The 24013-nt window shown below is 43.3% G+C and overlaps 1 protein-coding gene across 5 annotated transcripts in view; it reads right to left on the bottom strand.

The window, feature by feature from the left end:
* Window positions 1–24013, bottom strand: part of abcc8 (ATP-binding cassette, sub-family C (CFTR/MRP), member 8) — a 280773-nt gene that overhangs the window by 191692 nt on the left and 65068 nt on the right. For all 5 annotated transcript variants that reach the window (XM_039738520.1, XM_039738527.1, XM_039738535.1 and 2 more), the window contains exon 6: window positions 13611–13853. In XM_039738520.1, coding sequence (XP_039594454.1) covers window positions 13611–13853 — 243 coding nt within the window. The remainder of the gene's footprint in view (window positions 1–13610; window positions 13854–24013) is intronic.

Below are 24013 nucleotides of genomic sequence, written 5' to 3'. Positions count from 1 at the left end.
CCTACATACTCAGTCCATCGCACAGAAGCAGAAACATCGACATCACACCAGACCAACCAGCACAGGCCTTAAGAACAACAAAGACAACGTATGACAAACCACAGAGCGACATTACCCGAAGATCAGCGGCAACAAGTCTTGCACCTCGACAGTGAATGAAAAACGAATTACACACACAGCCATTTTGAAGAGGAGCGTCAAACTGGCAGACAACAAGAAACAGTACGCTGGAAAAACTGCAAGGATTCGGTAACACTGACAACTCCAAACAAGATATTTTAATCTTGATATTACAGCGTAGACAATTCCCCGTTCGTTTATCATATTGTATGACTATCACCAAGTCACAGCGACAAACGTTTAATAACGTCGGAGCGTATTTGCCAGACCCTGCTTCTACCCATGGCCAGATGTACACTACATTTTCCAGAATTACATAGAAACCTGGGTTAAACATACAGGAGAATATTTTCACTGACAATAATGTTTATGAAACAAATGACGTTTACCGACAATTATTATAGACGTCAGTGTACTCCATTAGCTGACGACCCCACTTCACACATACTGATTTACACGGGCCCTGCATTTCCCTTCTTACCAGATATGCTCAGTTATCCTGTTTGTGTTACACTTTGGATTGTAAATATTGTGACCACTGCCGCTGGCGGACGTGCCGGCCCTTCAGATACCCCCTCTTTCATTCAAACCCATTCTTTCTGTACCTCTTTGTGGGATCAACTGCCGGCTTGCCGCACGACTTGCTGTGAACGTTTAAAAGCTCGAGCCACGGCCATACTGTGCTCTCTCACTCTCCTTTCTGTTTTCCCCCAGCTCCAGTCATTACCTCCGGCCCACTGGATCCCCTCGGTGAAGAAGATTTGGTGTTCTTTTGAGCAGGAGTCGGGGCTGGTGTGTCACGTTTGACAGCTGTTCCCTGTGAGGCCGGTTCACCTCTGTGAGAGACTTGTGTTTGTAACTAGCAGAACAGCAATAAAGTTTCTACTCCTTGAACTCTGCTGTGCAACTTTGTGACCCAAGCTTGACAATATTCATGATGTTGGTTGTAAGTGACTATAATAACAACCCATACTAATCATGTGACTGTTCTAATATGGAGTCCTCTCACAAGTCACTACTTATTAAAATAATCTGCTCTTTCTTACTGTAACATGTGATGTTCTTCTTTCCCTCATCATCATTTCATTAATGCTTTCATTCTTGTGAAATTTTTGCAAGCACGATTTGCTTTTAAAATATTATCTTATATATAAACGTCTACGCGTGAAAGTGTGTGTGTGTCTGTCAGTCCAGCCCGGAAGTGCGAGGCTACAGCAATGAAGCTGAAAGAGCCAGCAAGGCGGCCCCAAGTTAACGAGTCGGAGACAAATTCGCTTAGCCGCTGATAGACAAGGGGGGCGAGGACGTCTGCAAAACGAAACCGCCGACTCTGCATTTCAATTCTCATTCTGACGATTTCAATAGTTTCTAGGAGCCTGGGCTTTTTACAGCACGGGCTTACACAGCTAGTATATTATATTATTTATAGCAAAATACCTGCGCTGCGCAGCGGAGAAGTAGTGTGTTAAAGAAGTTATGATAAAGAAAAGGAAACATTTTAAAAATAACGTAACATGATTGTCAATGTCATTGTTTTGTCACTGTTATGAGTGTTGCTGTCATCAAGGATTTGATTCTCATTATTTCTTTCAATCAGGTTTGTATTTGGAGGACGTGTTGTGTTCAAGTTACATTCCGTGTTTGTCAACCGTTGTAAAGATAACCGGTTTCATTCATCGAGGTGTTCACCACCCAAATCGGTACTCGTGAATCTAAAATGTTTAACAGGCATTCCCGGTATTAAGTTGTAGATTTGCCTGTGAATATTTAGCAGCAGCGTGTCTATTAACATAATTTAACCTTTCCTAGTCCTACAAAGTCATTTCACGTGAGCCACTCGGAGTACATGCATCGAAGCTTCTCAGCTGTGCTTGTGCTATCTCGTGCGATCTCGTGATGTCCACGGCTTTATTTAATGTTAGCTCAGACCTGGAACTTAAAAGTTTCTCTCACACTTTTGCTGAGTTGGCGCCAAACACTAGTCTATCCCTGACCATCTCATCTTCGTTTGCATAAGCTCAGTCCTTCACCAGCAATTTTAACTCCGCTACAAAGTGCTGAAAAGTCTCGTTTATACCCTGCGTCCTCTCATTAAACTTGTATCTCGCGAATATCGTATTCGTCTTAGGCATGACAAACGCCAGCGGCAGCCTGTCTATGAACTTAATTTAAACTTAGGTTTACACAGTGCTTTGTTTCCGAAGTAGCTGCACTCATGAATATGCTTGTATGCGTCACTCGCTTCATATTCTTTTGCTGCCTTCTCAATTGTGCAATGCGTTTTTTGAACAGGTTTCATTCATTAAAGTGTTCACTACCTAAATCGGTACTCGTGAATCTAAGATGTTTAACAGGCATTCCCAGTATTAAGTTGTGGATTTGCCTGCGAATATTTAGCGGCAGCGTGTCTATGAACCTAATTTAAATTTAAGCTTTACACCTTGCTTTCCTACTGATATGTCTACAAAGGCTTGTTCAGCGTCAGAGGGTTTCCGCAGTAGCTGCACTTATGAATATGCTAAGCACAGTCCTTCACCTGCAAATATTTAGCGACAGCGTGTCTCCCTGACCATCTCATCTTCATTTGCATAAGCACAGTCCTTCACCCGCAAGTATTTACCTTATATGGGCAGGCACTCAATTACGTGGGAGGCGTGATGATGCGGGACGCAACTCCACCTCACACGGCGACCGAGCTGCAGGCCATGGCCGTTTAAATATGGACGAAAGTAGGTTCCAGTTATGACCGTTACACGTAAAATTTCGAAATGAAACCTGCTTAACTTTTGTAAGTAAGCTGTAAGGAATGAGCTGCCAAATTTCAGCCTTCTACCTACACGGGAAGTTGGAGAATTAGTGACGAGTCAGTGAGTGAGTCAGTCAGTGAGTCAGCGAGGGCTTTGCCATTTATTAGTATAGATAAAATACCACTAACAGCGTATGATGTTGGCTTATAACGTGCAGTGAATACACTTGACTTATAGTTTTCATCCTCTTTCTCTGTACGTTCGTCATCCATTGGCTCAGAGGTTGATGCACTTGCTGCTACCTGAGCAGCTCTTCTTTTGCCCGCTTCTTCTCTTCTTTCGTTGGCATCTTTTGGTGTTAAAACTGATGAAGTCAGTGTTTGTCTCACAATTATTTAGTATGTTTTCCTTAATCTTTCACTTAAGCTGACACTTAAGTGTTCAATCTGCCTCAAGAATGATTTAAGATATGAAGAGGTAGGGGAAGTGACTGTGAAGGTGGTAGAGATGAGAACGGCGCCCGTACGCATGCTCCACTCGGCTGCCCTAGTGCCCACTTCTTCAATACAATAAAATAAAAATAAAAAGAGTAATAAAAATCATCACCCTGAAAGCGGACAGTAGACGTCATGTAGTATATGTGTACCAAATTTCAGGTCAATAGGTCAAACGGTTTGCGAGCGACAGGTGATTTGAAATCCTGGACAGACAAGCGGACATATTATATAAGTAGATACTTATAAAATAAAATATTAATTTTCATAAAGGCTCTATCTACCAGTCAAGTTCTGTGGAGTTGCCAATATAGGCAATCCAAGGCGAGGAAAGTCCCAATATGGAATCCAAAGATAGTTGAAATACAGAGGTCAAAAATTCAATAAGTAACAAAGTACAAGAAGCTCACCACTCTCACGTGTATCTGAATGAACCGCACAGGACTGTGGGATGCCCCGCCTTTCTAGGACCCAGGGCTGTCCCTTGTGGTGATTGGCAGGTGGCCCCGCCTTTTGGGGAACCACCCACAAAGCACAAAGCACATAACCCAAGCATAAGGAAATAAAGCAACTAATAAACAGAAGTAACACTAACACAAGTCAAAGACTCAACAATGAACATAAAACAAAAAGACATAAAACAAGAATTTGAACCCCAGCCAGGGGAGGAACACTGGAAACCCAACAGCCTTAAGTGTGGGTCACCGTCGCTCGACTCACAGGATGTTGTTTGATGCTCATTAGACGAGAGCTTGCATTTCACTGTTCATGGTTAGCATAAAGTTTGGAATCGGGGACGGTGTGTTGCTGTCAAAAATGAATCTTGGTACATTCTCTAAATGAGATTACGAATGGCACAGTGTCAAGCACAGTTTGACTGGCGATTACACGGCAAGTCTTGTTGAGTCCTTTACTAGTTTAGCTTTGACACACCTTGTCGTTCAGGGTATTGTTTATGCCTTCACTGATGGAGCCTGCAGGCTAACTTAGTCGTCTTGATTGCTGAATATGGTAATCCAGTGACAGCAAACACACTTCCTGCATATGATCAGCCTGGTGCAGTGAACATCGTCTTCTGTTTAACATCTTTCAAAGTCATAAATGAGTGTAATGGTTGAAACTGTGCGTTTTAATTCATAACGCTGCTGTAACTGGATCTTTCCCTAACTCTGAGACATTGTGTGACCCCAAACAAATAACTTAACCTGTCGGAGCTTCAGCTGTAAAACAAATGTAAGCAGTTGCTCTGTGTCTTTGTATTTGTACAACTCTTCATGCCTGTGAAAGTACTTAGTGCATAAAATGAACTGTTGATTAAATCGTCTGCTTTAATGAAAGGCATGGCAGTGAAACGCTTACCCCTGGCATTAGAATTCCATGCCCAGTCCTTGTCTATGTGAGTTTGCATGTCCCCCCAGTGTCGCTTGGGTGTTCCACTGAGCGATGTGCATGTCAGGTTAATTGTCAATTGTCTGTGGATGTGTGTGAGTGTGACTGATCATCCACAGTTGGTTCCTGATTGGTTCCCCATTTTGTCAGGATAGAATCCATAACTCCATGACCCTAAGTTGGACTGAGCAGGTCTGATAATTTTATGGTGTGTTACTTTTTTTGAATGGGGGAGTGACAGAATTTATCACCCAAAAGCTGCCCCACTACCCCGTTACGTCTCTGACAGAAGTGAGTTTCACGTCTCTTAAGTTAAGTGAGTATGTCCAACTAAAGAGCGGTAAGACAAAAGTGAGGTGTCGTTCACCCTGACGAGTTTATTAACTTAAGTTCACTAGCAAATACACAAAAAAAACCCTGACTAAGGGTGACTGCTGAAGGAGCTTCAAACATTCTGAAACATTGTCTTCATAAACTTCTTTTAGGAAATAATAACACGTGGTAGGTTGTTGATAAGAGCTGGCCGGTCAAACCAGCAGGTCTCGTTTCCTATTCGGTTCATTATCTGGATTTGGAGGTTTTGTGCCGTTCTTCTCTGCAGATCTTCTCAAGCTCTGTCAGGTTGGATGGAGGCCGCTGTCGGACAGCTGTTTTCAGGTCTCTCCAGAGAGGTTCAGTTGGGCTCAAGGCTGGGCTTTGGCAGGGCCACTCCAGGATATTCACAGAGTTGTGTTGTCTTTGATTTGTGCTTAGGGTCATCGTCCTGTTGGGAGGTTGGAACCATTGGCCCAATCTGAGATCCAGAGGCAGTTTTCATTAAGGATATCTCTGCACTTTGTTCTGTTTAGCTTTCTCTTGACCCTGATGCTGCCCCCAGCATGCTTTACTGTTGGAGTGCTATCGTGCAGGTGATGAGCAGTGCCTGTTTCCTCAAAAGATGACGCTTAGAACAGCAGCTAAACAGTTCAGTTTTGGTTACATCAGACCAGAGAACATCATTTCTTGCTGCCTGAGAGATGCCTTTTTGCAAACACCAAGTGGGGTCAGTGATAGAAACTGGGCCTTCAGCGAGCTACAAACCCCGAACATGAACACACAAAGAGTCCTGGGTTCAAATAATGGAAAGTGTATTAACCAAAATTACTTCCAAAAGTAATATCACAATACTCTCTCTTTTCTCACCACCGCGCTGCCCTCGTCCAGTTGACTGTTGCTCCACGTCCTCCCAGCTCTGACTTGCATGGATAAGGATCTTCTGGACTCCTTGCCAGGCTGCTCGTCCATCTTGTGTACCTCCTACAGCCTTCATTTCTTGCTTGGCCCACTCTGCCAGATTAGTCCAGATTAGTGGAGTATGGCAGTGATGGTTGTCCTTCTGGAAGTTTTTCCCATTTCTACCCAGGTTCTCTGGAGTTCAGGCGGAGTGAAGTGGAGTTTCTGGTCATGTTTCTTATCAGAGACTTTCTCCCTTAACTACTCAGTTTGGCTGGGCAACCAGCTATAAGAAATGTGGTGGTTGTTCCAAACGTCTACCATTTAAGAATTATGGAGGTCACTGTGCTCTTGGGAACCTTCAATGCTGCAGACATTTTTGAAGCCTTCCCCAGATCTGTCCAGCCATCCATCCATTTTCTAACCCGCTGAATCCGAATACAGGGTCACGGGGGTCTGCCGGAGCCAATCCCAGCCAAGACAGGGCACAAGGCAGGAACCAATCCTGGGCAGGGTGCCAACCCACCGCAGTCCCCAGATCTGTGCCCCAGTATAATCCAGTCTCTAAGTCCCCGCTGGTAATTCCTTCGACCTCGTGGCTTGTTTTTCGCTCAACTGTTGATCCTTACATAGACAGCTGTGTGTCTTTACATATCAGATCAGTCAACTAAATGGACTTCAACAAAAAAGTGTAGGAACATCTCAGTGATGATCAAGAGAATGGGATGCACATGAGCCAAAGAATCAGAATATATGTGTCAATGTGATACTTACTTACATACCTAGAATCGCATTTCTGCTTTGTCATTCTGTGCCACGGGTGTTGTTTGAATTCAAATGATTTTAGCACAAGGCTGCAACATAGCAAAATGTGACAAAATTGAAGGGTTTGAATGCTTATTTAAGATTTTATATTATTTATAATTCATCATTTTACAGCAGTTGCAACGAGAACAGGCCATTCAGTCCAACAAAGCTCGCCAGTCCTATCCACTTAATTCTTCCAAAATGACATCAAGTCATTACTTTGTCACTTATTTCATGTGTCTGTGGTTCTCTGTGTGAGGAAAAAATCTTCTAATATTTGTACAAGGTGGGCCAAAAAGAAGTAGCACATCTCAAACGTTTATTCTAAAAAAACGCTACAAGATAAAATAAAATTTCATTGCGACACAAGAACGAGTATACCAAATAGATTTTTTTCACTGTGTTTTAAAAATGATGTCTTCAAGGTGGTGGCCATCATTAGCGATACACTCTTCGAGACGATTTCTGAACACTGGCATGGCTCGTTTGGTCATTTCAAGGGGAATAACGGTGATTTTGTGGCGAATGTCGTCCTTGAGGGCTTCAAGGTTTTGAGGCCGGTGTGTATATTCCTTTGACTTGAGAGAGCCCCACAAGTAGAAATCGCACGGGTCAAAATCAGGCGAATGTGAAGGCCACCCGACATCACCACGCAAGGGAGATCAGCTTCCCTGGAAACATCTCCTGTAAAACTTGCATGGTTCTCTGCGCAGGCCATATGAACTGTTGCTCCATCTTGTTGAAACCAGGCATCCACCACATCCATTTCTCCCAGTTCTCTAGCATTTCAATGTAATGTTCTGAAGTGACGGTGATCGTTACTCCCCCCCTCTTCAAAAAAGTAAGGGCCTACAATGCCAAATTCTGCAACGGCGCACCAAACTGTAACCCGTGTGCTCCCTGTGCAGGGGTCTCTGCTGAAGTTCACAAAGGTTGGTTTCAGCCCAGCAGCAAAAGGTTTGCTTATTTACACAACCATTCAAATGGAAATGTGCCTCATCGCTGATGTCACACGACAATGGCATCTTGAAGAACGGTTTGCAGAATGTCGGCGCACGACTCTACGACTTTTCCAGTCTCTCTCAGTGAGTTCCTGCACTGCCATCATTTTGTACGGATGGAAATTAAGGTCCTACACCTTTAGGACGTCCTACATGCTGAACATCTAAGAGACTGCAAAATGGATGCCTTTCCAGCTTGGATATTTTCAGGTGTTCATACAGTCTGAGGATGGCCCGGAGAGTCTCTGTTCAATGTTGTACCTGCCTGTCTAACTTTAGCCACTCACTGAAGAACCGTTTTTCTGATTTTTGATGTTACTGTTAGGAGGAATACTGAAGTGCGGTTTGGAAGGCACGTTGCATACTGATGATGGATTTGTAGTTTTTGAAGAACACTTTAACAGTGAAAGCAACAGTGTGCACCGGACCAAGACATTTGGCCAACTGAAAACTACAAGGGCTCACCTATCAAAGGACCCCCAGCACACTTGGCTGCCTCTACCTCATGCAATGACCTTAAGAAATTTGCTACTTCATTTTGGCTCACCTGAACTGTTAAGTTTCCAGCCATGTCCCTAAGTTATTGAATTCATTTTCAAGTACCAGCTGGGATCCACTGTGGTAATTCCCTCCATAACTTTCAACATTTGATCATGTCACCTCTTACACTATGTTTGCGTAAACAGAAAAGGTTCAAGTCCATTAATCCCTGCTGCTCACAGCTCAGACCTATCGCTCTTGTCTGGACTTTCTTTAATGCTTTTATGTACGAAGCACCTACTGCAATAGCCATGTCTGTCTGTCTGTCTGTCTGTCTGTCTGTCTGTCTGTCCACATGTCCACACTCAGCCCACCAGGTAGCAATTTTGTTGAAATGTTGCACTTATTCTTCAAAGAAAATGGTGGGACAGCTTGTTTTTTGTTGAGATATCTCAAACAGATTACGCTGTGCAAAGTTCTGAAATTTGTTCTGAATCTCCCTGTTGTGATGTAAGATTTTGCATATATCTTGATAAATGTTTTGTATGTCTTTATTTGTCATTTAGTGTTACTTTAGTGAGAGGAATTCGTGTTTAACCCCCGTTCATCACTTTTCTTTGTACTTTTAATGACAGGATTTGGGGGATGTGTCTTAACCAGCTTGGTGAGTATTTCTTTGCTAAAGTCTTTCTCTCACCCCCCACACAAAGCCAGGTTAGCTTAGCATATGGTCTTGGGGGGGTTGCAGGTGTTAAGATGTACTATTTTCCCCCATTGGTCTGAGATATGGCTGTCTGGATTGGCTGTAGGGCTTGGACAGAAAACTTATAAATTTGCTTGCTCAGCCACATTCTCTCTCTCTAACCAACCTATGATGAAGAAGTACCTTTCTCTTGTTAACAACTGATGAAGACCATCACACCATGAACTGAAGACAGCACAATGAAGAGCACAGCTTCAGCCATTTTGAACAGACATGTGGCTTTTTACACAAAGAACGATAGACACTTGGAATAAGCGACCAAGTAGTTTGGTGGACAGTAAGACGTTAGGGACTTTCAAAACTCGACTTGATGTTTTCTTGGAGGAAACAAGTGGAGAGGACTGGCGAGCTTTGTTGGGCTGAATGGCCTGTTCTCGTCTCGAGTGTTCTAATGTTCTAATGTTCTAAGATTGGGGCAAATGATATGAATTCTAAAAGCTGAGCACCAATGATGCCTTAACTAGAGACATTTGAAGTAACTACAAGTCTGTGTGCCACCTGAACTACACATCGCCATTTAATCAGGTTGTATGGTTGCCAGTATTCAAATGTACTTTGCATTTTGTTATTATTTATGAATATTATCAGTAATACATTATTTTATGTGTAACTTAACTCCTGCTTGTCTGTTTACTACATCTAATTGCCTGAGGTTATAGATATAGAAGGGAAGGTGGGGATACGTTATAAAGAGTGGTAAATCTGTGAGATTAGGTATTCTAAGGCTACATATTAATAATACAATAGGGGAAAGTAGAGCAAAATATATTACTCTACCAAGATAAAACACTCCGTTTGAAAAGCATTTGTGAACTCATCCCTCTTAAAACGGAGAAACATTCTGTGCAACGTCTGCTACAAATAAGTTTACTGTTTCAGTTCTAGAAACCTTGAGAGTGTTTGCTTCAACTTGTACATTTTCGTCTTTTACTCGTCATCTCCAAGTCAGTCTGATGCTGGGAAGACCCCACTTGCACAAACACGTAACGCAACAGGAGAAATGCACTGCTGTGTGAGCAAAGTTAGCCATTAGAGTGCTAAAGTCACTGCTCTGGAAATAAATGGAAGAGGAAAGCAACAAAGTAAGCATAGTGAAGTCTGAACTGATTGAACAATGTTATCTGCAGATTATAAGGAAGTGCTGTTATCAACTTTTCAGCTAAATGGTGTTTGAACTAATTAATTTCATAGGAAAGGTTCAGCTGCCCTAAGTGATATAAACATAGAATGGCTTCAGATACGGACGGTGACATCGGGAAGTGGGGTGCTTCAGTGGCTTAAGCCCTTGATCTCTGGGGCCAACCTGCTGATCTTTTAATCCCAAATATACTTAAACAATTACAGCAAAGCCCTGATCGTCTAGCCCATTGTGTACAAAATGGCCCCGATCAATGTTAAACATTTTATTTAAGAAACCCAAAGTGGGACAGACCCCTGCTCTTCCATTTTACATACATGTTCAAATCACACAAAACCTTGCTGTTCCAGAATTATATCTGTACCCTGTGTAGATAGTGACCAGTCCACTATGACTCGGTTCACCGACAAAAGCGCGATGGACATATGAGCCGCGACAAAACTGCGACGGACAAACCCGCTAACTGGTTTTTGATAAATGCGCGCCGACAGAGAGGCCAAGAGACGTGCGCATTATGTACACATTATGTGTTATAGGTTATATCTGTATTCAAAGATGCTAATTGCACTGAGTTTCATTCCTCCGGAAGATGCCGGGTCCGCTTTCGATGAACTGAGCGAGAGTAGACCCGACAATCACCAGAATGTTTACGATTACTGGGAGGACAATTACGTTGGTCGATTGAGACGCAATCGTATACAAAGCGGAATAACCAGCAGTCAGGCAGCCAGCAAGTCTACGCTCAACTATCAAGACGTCTTGCTGCAATTCTTCCTACATACAGTATGCAGGGCGTGATCTTAAGGACTATCTGCGTGCCGTGTCTCATATTGACTTCTAAAATAAACATTATTATGTATGCTTTGAACTAGTAATTCATATTTAGTGAAAGTTTCGCGATTTTGTCAGCACGAATTTGACGCCGCGTTTTAATGGGCGCTATTTTGTCGGCGCTCATATGTCTATCGCACAAATGTCGGGTCGGGTCACTCTATGACTCTCATGTCCTTCTCATAACTTGCACTTTCAAGTTTCAAGCCTTCTGTCATGTATTCAAATTGAACATTTCTACTTCCTACATTGAGAAGTCAAGCAAAATGACACCTTTTATTGGCTAACTATAAAGATTACAACATGCAAGGCAGCTCAGGCCCCTTCTTCAGGCACGACGTAATCAACACCCTATTACTACATTAGAAACATCGTGACGAGATCAGGCCATTCAGCCCACCAAGCTCGCCCATCCTATTCATCTAGATTGTCTAAAGCAGTGGTCTCAAACTCCGGTCCTGGAGGGCCAACGTGGCTGCAGGTTTTCATTCTAACCCTTTTCTTAATTGGCGACCTGTTTTTACTGCTATTTAACTTCTTTTGAATTAATTTTAATTGACTTGCTTGACTCTGCGCCCTTAATTGTTTCTAGTGCTTAATTAGCGGCCAGACAATAATGAGGTACAAAATGAGCCAAAACAACTGGTGTCCAAAGTACAGTTTCTGAAAACAAAGAAAGATGAAGGCCTCAGGAATGTCGATCTGCTCAGGTCCCCAATGCTCTTAGAAAAGAGAAAATCAACAATTTGGAAATGTCTGTTATTGCACGATGAGAGCAGCAACAAGCCATGGAATTAAAGAACAAGTTTAATGAACGACAAGACTCGACGCCACATTATGCAACTGATAGGAGTTGAATGCCCTGACTTAGTTGGTCTTCTGCTGGCTCACTCACGTCACATTTCATTTCTGTTTGGGTGCCATTGAAGGAAAGAAATGAAGCAACTCAGAGGAACGACGAGGGGAACAAATCTTAAAAAACAAGTCAATTAAAATAAAAGGAAAAGAAGTTAATTAGCAGCAAAAACTGGTCACCAATTAAGAAAAGGGTTAGAGTGAAAACCTGCAGCCACTGCGTCCCTCCAGGACTGGAGTTTGAGACCACTGGTCCAAAGTAACACCAAGTCGCAGTGTGAAGGTCCCTAGAGTCCTACTATAGAGTCCACCACATAACTTGGTAATTTATATTGTGTGTCTTTGGTCATGTCATGTCATTTTCCAACCCGCTATATCCTAACACAGGGTCACGGGGGTCTGCAGGAGCCAATCCCAGCCAGCACAGGGCCCAAGGCAGTGTCTATGGTTCTTTGCTTAAAAGAAAATATGTAACATCTATGCGAAATCTGCCCATGGCAAATATTCAACCCAAATAATTGATAAATGTAGCCACTCAAAATACAAATGGAATACGTCTGCTAGAAACTTTTAAAAGTCTATAATTTGTCATAACAGCAAAGCTCTCTGTTCTAAAAATGTTTAACTAAATCATAGATTGGTGTGCTTTTTTAAAGTGGTCACATAGCAGGCGCAAGATCTTCTTACATATAAACGTCTACACGGGGAAGTGTGTGTGTGTGTGTCTGTCTGTCCAGACTGGAAGTGCGAGGCTACAGCATGAAGTTGAAAGAAAGCGACTCTGTGAAACCAAAGTGAAACCGCAGAGAAAAGAGAACCTCGCTTAGCCACTAATGCACAAGCGAGGTGAGCACATCGGCAAAACAAAACCTCCGAGGTGAGAGAAACTCGCTGAGCTGCTGATAGACAATGGAGGCGAACACGTCAGCAAACCGCACTTAGCCGCTAATGCACAACCACTGCGACAGATAGTTTGATTGAAGTGACGGAATCCATGGTTTCTAGGAGCCCGGGCTTTTTACAGCTAGTTACTTAGTAATGTGGTTCTGAGATTTTTTAGGTTAAGGAAGACCAAAGCTTTGAAGTCTGGCAGTTCTTCTTACTAATCATGGATCTGAAGAGTGGACCCTGGACACATGACAGTGCAGGACCCCATAACCTACATTCAATACAGTAAAGGCAGCGTTAATTTAAATGAACTCCAAGTGCAAGGGGCAGTTCCTAATAATCCGGGATATCTCCTCAGATATTGTCTTCTGTATTATAATAAGGACATCTAGCTTTCCTCATTCATCCTGAAATGGAAGAAAGCGGAAGTTGTGAAGTGTAATTCCAGAGATAATCCTAGCACTACTTGATCCCAGTTTCCAGCAAAGTGCCCCAAGGAGACTTGGTTAGGGCATTGATGTCCTGTAAATGGACCGACCTAAGGACGTATTCACCCAAGCTGTTCTGTGCCTGCTGTCTGTATCAGTGAAGCAGAAAACGACAATTAGGTTGATGACCCCGGGGAGGAGAGTGCCTCGTCTCGGCATTCATTTCTCTTCACCAATTAACAGAGCCATATGTCTGATGAACAGGGAGGGGATCTACAGGCTCAACTGAACCTTGAATAGAAATGTCTACAAGAAGTTCAGTGGCTGTTTAATGACATGCAGATAATTCCTACTAATTGTGTAGTGAAGCCCAAGTTCAGTCTAGACCCTTCTGGCTGGCGGCCACAAGACAAAATTTGAAATGAAAAATTACATACCAAACAAAATGTGCCATTACCTTTTGTGCTTCAAATGCCTTCCTTAAGTGCACGTAGTTAGTGAGCGCCCTCATTGCTATTGGCAGCTTGCCGATGACTTTCAGGTCAATGGGTCTCTTATGAGCAGAGGTGATGAATGTGTTCATCCACCAATAGGTGCCCTTTGACAAAAGGTTCACAAATGGCTGAAGAAACCTCACTCCCAGGTCCTGCAGGTCTTCTGGAGGCTTCACTTCCGTTGGGTGCTTGAAGCAAACGTAGCGCTGCAAGAAATCACAAAGCCATGAGTTACAAGCAAATATAAAAAGTATTATCAAAACTGCACAGACCCCAGAATCCAAAAAGTGACAGGTTAGGCATGGAGTGACCCTCTCTTATTCCATGCCAGTCCAGGACATTTCCTGGGGTCTGCTGGTCAGACATCCATATACTCGTGATTTGATAATAGTAGATGAATTTGTGCTGTAATGCCAGCAGATGGTAATGTGGCAGGCCACAAAGGCAAATGAAAATGGGACTGGGAGGAAAAAGTCCAAGCTGAAGTAAAAAATCAGGAGTGGTCTTCCCTGGGCTTTCTCGTATACTTAAATATGGGGATGGATATTTGAGGAGTAAACCACAAGACAATGATTATATTTTATATTATGTACATCAATTATGAAACATCAACAACAAATCAAATCAAATTAATAATTATTATAAAAGTAAAGTTCATCGGATTCTGCAGCTGTATGAATAAAAAGTACCACTACTGGTAAGCAGAAATAACTCAAAGGTTGTTATAAATCTACGTTTTGTACCTAATACTTGTATGCAAAATATGATTGACCTAATAGAAAGCGCACTCAAGTTATCGAGGTTACACAAACACACAGACATAAATCGGACTCAGTGAGATCTAAAATGCTGAGATTCATCAAAATCTCGAAAATCGAATTTTTGGACGATTACAATACTTTCCCTACGAGAAAGTAAATCGGACTCAGTGAGATCTAAAACGTTGAGATTCATCAAAATCTTGAAACCGATTTTTTGGACGATTACAGTACATCCCTATATTTCGTATACGAGAAAGTAAAAACCCTAGAAATCAATAATACCTAGCGCCAGACCCAACACAGATGTTACTGGGACTATGCATTTTCTTTTATTAACTACTTGAGATTGAGAAACTAAAAACTGGTAATCCAAAGTAATCCCAAAAGCACTTCTGAAAACGCCCACCAGGCTGGATCTAGGATCTCACACAGAGTGTGGTATAGCGGGTCCGTGGCTTTAAACAAAAAAGGCCAGGTTTTTAAATCCGTATAATCGTGTCGTTCTGCGTGGGTGCGATTGCACGACCGCGGGGAGTTAATGAGGCAGTTGGAGCGAGTCACACCTGCACGTGTGGGTGCGATCGTTCTCAATTGCCTGATTGGCTTCCTGCGGTGTGTGATTAAGGTGCGGCACCCACAGAGGTGCACGGGGGTATGTGTATAAATACGGGTCGACACCAGGAAAGGGTGAGAACTTGAGATGTTTTGAGAAATCTAGAAGGATAGAGAGATCGATCGAGGTGAAGAAAAAGGAGGTTAAAGGACGTGAAAGAGTCGTCTTAGCAGCTATGATCTGGCAACCTGTAAGGAGGAGACAGCAAGAGCTGGGGCCCCGCGAAGGAGCGTTTGTTTGTTTGCCCCACTGAAAGTTCTGTTGGAGTGGGATGAGCAAGGCAGGTGTCCTCCTGAGGGATCTGAGGAGCGACTGCATGAGCGCTAAAGATGAAGAGAGGAGAGCCGACCTCGGACAGTCTGGCAGTGATGTCCGTATGGAAGCCAAGACGGAGGGCAGCTGAAAGTAGCCCTTGGCTGTTGGGTCTCCGCCGGCTACTCGAGTAATGGGTGAGCCGGGGAGAAAGATAAGATGGAGGTGTGCTGAGATCGAGTTGAGAGAGACTGCATTTTAACTTCTGATTTTAACCTTGGATTTTAATGGATTTATTTATTGATGATTGTTTTTATCCCCACTGAACACTTGTTTTATGGATTTACTGAAACTGATGCACTGCATTTTTTGTTTGAAAACTGTTTTGGTTGGTTTTAATGAAAGCACTTTTTGGAAATATCCCCTGGCTTCATTAGAGAAATGTCCTAATTTGTCAGCTCATCTCGGTGACATCATCGACGGTGTCAGGTCCATGGCTCCCATAAGGACGTTGGGAGCGTGGAAAGAACCCGCATTGCCACACAGAATCTTTATAAAATAGATACAGTACATTGATTTTTCACAAAAAAGTCATACAAAGTCAGAAACAGACCAAGAAGCCAAGAAATCCAGTAGATCACAAAAAAAAAACAACACAAGAACTCACCAACTCCCGAGTGCATTCACAATGAACCACCAGGAACTGTGGGAGACCCCCCAGATTTAAAGGGTGGAGGGCAGTTACTGGCAGTGATTGGCGGGTGTCCCCGCCTCTTGGTGGACCACCCACAATTCCCATAACACAGGCAAAGAAAATCCCGCAGATAATTAACAAAAGTAACATTAACATCAGTAAATGACTCAACAAAGAACACAAGGGGCAAAACATATAGATACTCTTATTAGGGTACAGAAGACTTACAGAAACACATGTGATTTGATTTCATGGTATTTATAATCTTGGACGACATATGACACGAGTGGTGTGTCACTGTAAAGCTCAGCCTTGTGTCCTTTTGGTCGTTGTAGAGCCGTAATAAAGTAGCACCCTTTAAACAAACTAACTGCAGAATAGCCAAAAAAATATCCATCCATCCATCCATCCATTATCCAACCTGCTATATCCTAACTACAGGGTCACGGGGGTATATCAACCCCACAAAAAAGTGGGAAAAGATGAAGAAGAAGAACAAGCGGCACCCACAGAAATGCAAAATGGCATCTTGGGAAGATGTGAGAATATTCCATCCATCCATCCATTTTCCAACCTGCTGAATCCGAACACAGGGTCACGGGGGTCTGCTGGAGCCAATCCCAGCCAACACAGGGCGCAAGGCAGGAACCAATCCTGGGCAGGGTGCCAACCCACCGAAGGACACACACAAAAACACCCACACACCTGGGCCAATTTAGAATCGCCAATCCACCTAACCGGCATGTCTTTGAACTGTGGGAGGAAACCGACGCAGACACGGGGAGAACATGCAAACTCCACACAGGGAGGACTCGGGAAGCGAACCCAGATGGGTCTCCTAACTGCGAGGCAGCAGCGCTACCACTGTGCCACCGTGCCACCCCGACAATATTTCACCACCTTCAAAACAAAAATGGCAAGAAAATTGAGGCCCGCAGCATAAAAACCTCAAATGAGAACCTAAAGTGCCAAAACAACAATAAGGAGCATCACAAAAAAAATCCAATTGAAGTCGGATCATAATATCTGGAAAACTCTTGTCTGCTGATTTTGCAACACAATATCATTACTCGTATCTACCGACCCAAGAAGACAAGTGATTAGTGGACTTCTCCTGTATCTGCTGAGGTGTTCACACTTTATTTTTTATTCTTCTTCAATTAGCAGATGTCAAGGTTGACACTGGAATGCAACCAAAATGAATAGGATGACCAGGAGAAGAGTCGTTGAACAAGAGAAGGATTGTAACCAGAAGATTAATGGAGAGATCATCAAACTGAACGTGTAACCCATAAACTGTAATTGCTAAAGGTAAGGCAAAGGTCAGTAATCAATGAGTCTTTCAAAGGAAATCCGTCAAACTCTTATAATTATAGACACTGTAGATACTTTATTAATCCCAAGGGGAATACACATGTGGGCCCTTTACTGGTATGGTTCCTGCCAAATGCCCAGTGTTGTCGGGATGGCATGTGGCTCCCTGTGACCCTGAATTTTATTAAGCAGGTTTGAGAACATTTGGAAAATTTTGATGAGAACAGGCCATTCAGCAACAGAGTTCACCAATCCTGTCCACCTACGTTCTCCATAGTACGCTCAGTTCACATCCCTACACACTTTTCCAGCTTGGAGCCTACTGCCACACGGTCATTTTTCTGTATTTTTGCTTTGTGCCCACCATAACCTATCATCTATTGGGGAGGAGCGAAAGCTTAAGATTCATCAAACACCTCTGGTTTTAATGGATCTCGATGTTTTAGGGTCCCCTGATACTGAAAACACTGATATCTTGATGATGGGTGTGCGTCTGTCCGTGTGTGTCGCAGTTTCTTGAGGATGGTTTAGGGCTAAAATGGCTGGATGGAAACTTGAAACTTAGCCTGTTATGAGATGGCGACGTGCCGATTAGTTTTTGAACCAAGTCGTGCAAGAGAAAGCGGCACTCGAGAGGAACCCTCATATACCGTAATTCTACAATTCATTATGCATTCTACTCGTCAATTGCTATCGTAGTGACCTATTTTAGGATCAGAAAGATCAGCATCAGAGCGGCAAATAATTACTGAAATGTTAGAGAATAGTTCAGGAAACTTGGTTCCTGGGGCACAAGGCCTACTGACACTCGCATCCAAATTAATTCATTTTTTTAAAATTTACACCGATTTGTGATTAAACGTTTACCACTAGCACTTCATACAAGTTTCAGGCATTTAGAGCATGATGGTAGACATCCACAAATTGGTAGGAGTTAATGAGAAATTCACACTTTTTGATGTATGGGCTAATTGTGTGTTTATGTGTTCTTGGACAGATGATAAATCCGAGTTGTTGAGTCGTCACTACAAGTCAGACAATTCGGACAAAACAAAGCTACCAAAATTGTCATGTGACCTTTCACCTTAGTCCATTGTCTAAAATAAAACGTAACCTGGTCAGCCTGGTGAAGCCGACTTAAGGACGCATCTTACTGTGACAGACCCACAGAATTCTACCTGTTTAGGCTCAAGACTCTTCATAATCCTCAAAGGCTATGATAAAGTAGATCCAGCAGAATTCTATCAGCCAAACAGCAAATCCCATACTCCAGGTCAGCAGTGGAAATTAAGGGAAGGTGCAATGAGATGCAAAGAGATGTAGGGCTCTGAAACAAATTACCAGGACATGGGAGCTGAAACAGAAACCTGTGCAACCTTTAAGAAGGGCATAGATGAGATATTGGGACAGCTGCGTTATTAGCTCAACAGACGAGCGACAAATGGACTGAATGGTCTCGTCTCGTTTGTTAAGCTTCTTATGTTCTTATGATGCTGATGGATAAGACTGGCATCCTGCGATCCCATTTAGAGGAGGTGGCTTACAAGAAGTGGATGGAAGGACGCATGAATGGACACATAAGGTGGAGTCACATATGTGTTAGTAGAAGGCATTCAAAGGGCTTGTATGAGGTCAGCAGTTCCATGCTGAGCTGAAAGGGGGCGCTGTTATTCACAATCTGTCCTTTTTCTTTTTTTTCCTCCTTGGACCAGAAGCTCAGTACGCCAAGGAGCCGTGATGTCCGCTTCCACCTCCTACTCTTCTGCACCAAAGGATATATAACTTCCTGTCAGCCATCGGGGGGACCAACAAATAGATGATTAGAACGTTTTGTTCCAATGGGGAAATCTGAACTTTTACAGAAGCTCCTTGATTAAAGAAATATAGAAAAACATACAATATGATCTGAATACACATCACAATGACTAAAAAGAAGAAAATTTAAAAAAAGAAAGAAAATGTCTGACTTAGCATCCCTGTCCCAGTGAGATGCCATACGGGCGTATTGCCATTGGTATAAAGGAGACCCCGTTGTGTTTCACGACACACTCCTGCTGAAAGATTCATTGACTGAAACTCCTCAGTGTGTGTGTGTGTTTGTCAAAGAGAGGATGTGCAGCACTGTTCATGGTGGCACTCAGTTTTGTCTGGGCTTTTCCCACTAGAGTGTGTCCATAACTGAACCTGCCGTTCTGATTACCTTGATGATTCGGTGGGCCTGTCCCTTGGCTCAGCACACCACCCTGGCCATCACAGTGTTGGAGAAGGTGTAAAGGAGGTCAATTCCCACACTAAGGAAGGAGAGTCTGCTCTGCCCTTTCTTCTTGAGTTCCTCTGTATTACCAGACCAGTCCAACCCATCTTTAATGTAGACCCCCAAGTACTTGGACAAGTCCACCGCCTCAACAGTCTGAGGCCGCCTGAATAGTCACCGGACATGGAGGCTCTTTGGTGCGGTGAAAGTCAACAGCCAGTTTCTTGGTTTTGCCGATGTTTGGTTGTGGTCAGTTCTTAAAGTTCCCCTCCTGACTCCTCTCCTCTGTCTCAATATACCCTGTAAGTGTAGTCATCTGAGACTTTCTACAAGTGACGTGACCTGCTGTTATATTTACAGTCGGAGGTGTTCAGAGTGAAGAGTAAAGCAGGCAGGTCTGCTCCTAGTGGTGCTTACACAGTCGTTGAGCCTCACAAACTGCTGTCTGCCCGACAGATGGTCCATCATCAGGACACCTCAGGCTCATCCACCTGCATACAGTATCTCTGAGCTGACCTCTTAACAGGAATGGCTGGGTGGTACTGAAGGCAAAATCAAAAAACAGAATCCTCACAGTGGGGACGGCGTTGCCCAGCCTTGTGGAGAAGACAGATGATCGCATCCTCCACTCCAATCTTTGTCCGATAGACAAACTGCACTGGATCCAGGTTGTCTACCACAAGAGGACTTGTATAATCCAGGATGAGCCTCTCGAAGGTCTACATGATGTGAGACATGAGTACCAGTGGTCTGCAGTCACTGAATGAAGAGGCACTCGCCTTGTAATGCAGGATGTCATCCACACCACGTCTTTAGGGACAGACGGAAGAAACAGATGACAGAGGATGGACTCCCATCTCATTTTCTGAAATCTTTTCCTCACAAACACTTTGTACCTTACAATACACGGGGATCACTGGCTGGTGCCCCCACATCTTTTTCTGACTTGCTGTGTCATATTTTGCGGTGTTTCTTTAAGGTAAGCAAAGCAGAAGTTTCAGGTTCAGGTACTTCTACTCATTGTCACACACGAGAGTATGGGAGTCAGCCAAAGAGACCAAAAGACGATAATTCCACGCCAGACCAGGGGGTGGCAGCATGCACTAAACCTCCCTCTTCTCTCTCTACAGACCAGACACAGGAAACTCCGCCTGAGTCCAAGGACGTCACTTCCGGTCCCGGCGCACCGAAGGCGTCACTTCCGGTTCCGGTCCTGATGACATCACTTCCCCTGACTGACCTTAAAAACCCGCCACCTTCCCTACATTAGTCAGTTCTGTTTTGGACTTGAGCCTGCTACACATTTCTACTTAAAAAGTACGCGGGTGGCTGCCCCAGACCTTTGTTGTGTGCGCCACATCACTAATCATGAAGCAAGACGTGGTACATGTCGATGAGCTCGTAACAAGTAAGGGGTTCACTGGACATGTGACAGTAAGGACCAATCAAAGCAAAGCCATCACACTGCTGGGAAGGGACTGCAGTAAAACGTCACATTCACTTGCACTCATATGCAGGTGACCCTTCCTTTCAGACCAAATTGTGTTTTTCTTCTCGCGTCCTTAATATATGTCATAGATTTTCAATTGACTGAGTAATAAGTGCTAATATTTAAATAAATTTAAAAAGACAAGCTATGTTATTACTAAGTGGGCACAATACACAGCCACCAGGGTCAGTTCCTGATTATGTCAGAAGGCTAAACACGAGTTTCATGTTATCAGTGCTGAGGAAGAAATATTTAGAATTAAGGTGCTTCAGTCTTTCCAAATAGTAAACGTATGATGCAAAATGAACTATAAGAAGGGGGACACTTATGTATTAAATAAGAATATGCTAAGCTAACTGAGCAAATGTAATCTAATGCAGATCTATATTACTAAATGAAGGTTGTATATGTGCCAGAAGCAAGCCGGGCACAACACAACTGCTGCCCGAACGTGAACGCACACACCACCGCATATACACCCTTCGTTATTAATGTAGATCTCCATGGTAACTTCAGGACGCAAATCCGCCGCCGTCACCATCAGTGAACCAGGTGGCGCCGCACGCGCACGGCGCCTCAGCCCCCCCCCCATAGAGTCAAACCCAGCGGCTTCCCAGGGTCAGTAGGTGGCGCCCAAACAACACAACACAACCTGTAGGGCTTTCCCTCTCTGAGCCTGCATTCGGACCCCGACAACTTTATGTTGTCTTTTCAAGAGTCCGGCGTTCGTGTGACGTTACAGTGAAGGTTTTAACTACTCCATACCAGGCAGAGCTGATTCAAGGACAGGAAACCATCTTCACCAAAAATGTTGTTTATAAGGAAATTTTGGATTAACGATGTTGAATTTACCATTTTTTGAAGTTTTTGTTACCAGTTTACTTCATTTAAACCTTTGCTCTCTGATATTTTTTTTACTTTTGAGTTCAACAACTCAAAGACATTTTGGACTTAAATGATATAACAATTAAATTTCAATTCTATTTTTAATAAATTGGTTAATTGTAGTACAAATATATTTATTCAATTAAATGAAAACTTTCCCAGGACGCTCCCACCCTGCATGATTTGTCATCCCTCCCTCCAAAGAACAGAAAGTGATTGCCATTCTTGGATCTGCGATTCTTTACAGAATCAGGGGTTTACTGGTACTAAAGCTATAAGAATGTCATTTCTTTATAACTAATGTAATGTACTGAACTAACCTTTATTTAACCCTTGATATTTTATGGGCACGCAAAAGAAAGTATAAGGAAGTGAGCCTTGTCTAAAAGCGCTGAGCTGCATACTCCCTCTAACCGTTAGGACAAAACCTGCTGTAACTGGACTTATGTACGTGTTGGCTAGCAGAGGTGTATTCCCTAAAACTGTGAAACTGCTGACAATTCTTTATCTGTAAAAAACACGTACAAATTTAGAGTGTGAAGAGGGACTACAGCAATCCATGTAATGACCTCAAGATGAACTGCTGCGTGTCCTCTTTTTCTTTCTTGTCATCGAACTTGAGAATTAAAGGAAGTCTCTGTTTCCTGCTAGCAGGCTAGGCTGACGGTAGCAACTTGAGCAAGCAGGTGCTGCAAGCCTCTCTGCCACCAAGACTAAAGAAATTGCTTTTTACTTTTAATTGGTGTCCGTCTTCTGTTGTTCTTCGACTTTCAGCGTCCACAGTGCATAACGTCGGTGGGTATTATCCCGGACAATTCTCTTCATACCCTTTATGACAGAGCGTCCAGGAGCTGCGTTTACTGGCTTAAATATGTAAGAACATTCAGATGTGTCCTTAGTACGCCAAGTACAGAGAAGTTGACTAGAACTTTGTCCATCTTTGACCAACTGTGGACTCCCGCTGTTTTTCCTTTGCTCTCCTAGTCCATCGACTGGCCGTATCTGAATTGTTTTCAACTTTGCATTGTCAGTTTGAGTTTTTGTTAATCAGCTTGACGTTGCTCCGCTGTCCTGTGACTTCTGTGGGATCTGAGTGTTCATCTCTGTAAGTGGTGTATGTTCTTACACTTCACGATTACTGCATTATAAATTTAAATTTGTGCGTCGCTCCGAGGCTGTGCTTGATGAAGAGTGCGACACCAAAATAAATTGAGTTGACTAAATGCCAGTGCGTCTTGCCTCTGCATGCCCGTTGGGGTTTTGTTTTTCAGAAGCACAGGAAACAAAAATGACGCTGCATCTTCAACGGGTGTCACGCTGCTATCACATTGATATTTCATATCTCTGTATATTTATACATGCCAATTCTAGAAAAGCCAAGTCAATCGTGAACTCTTTGAAATCACCCAGGGTGCCTCAGCGATTAGCACGGCTGCCCCTTGGTCTGAATCCCACTCCGGCAGTGTTCTCCTGGCCGGCTGGCACACAGTCTGTGGACTCCTAGTTAGACCCCAGGGTGAGTGAGTTTGGGTGTGCATGTGAATGGGGACCCCGTGTGTCATGTCGGTTGTTTCCTGCCTTGTGTCAGCTGCTGATGGGACAGGCCTCCTTCACGCTGTGACCCTGAATTGGATTAAGTAGGCTTTAAAACGTACATTGGCTCTGTAATGTTGGAAGTTCTTTTGTTATCCATCCATCTATTATCCTTACCAACGAGGAATCCCAGTTTGTTTTTACTGGTACTGATCATCAGCTAACGACTCCGTGATGTCAAAGTGAAAACAGATTTCTGTGAAGTGCTCTAAATTTATTGAAGCACAAAAGCATTGACTGCTAAGAATTCCCCCCTCGTAAATGCAGAAGGGATATTTTCTTAAATTGAAACCTTTGGCACCTCAAAGTATACAGAAGTTTATTTGTCTCAAAATTAAATGCAATTCAATGTGTTTACATGCAGTACACGTGCAAGAGGGCCATTTTGTTTTTTGCACGGGTTTATCGTGTTATCAATGAGACGGTGGATCCCCTGCCTTCTCAACTCCCAGTTCACCTTCCTTTCCAAGTGCAACAGACTCACGGACAAGCAGTGTGGTGTCGTAGTTAA

Source organism: Polypterus senegalus, chromosome 1 (assembly GCF_016835505.1).
Source record: "Polypterus senegalus isolate Bchr_013 chromosome 1, ASM1683550v1, whole genome shotgun sequence".
NCBI classification, from domain to species: Eukaryota; Metazoa; Chordata; class Cladistia; order Polypteriformes; family Polypteridae; genus Polypterus; species Polypterus senegalus.
Note: the sequence above shows the minus strand (reverse complement) of the source record. Positions and strands in the feature narration are given on the sequence as shown.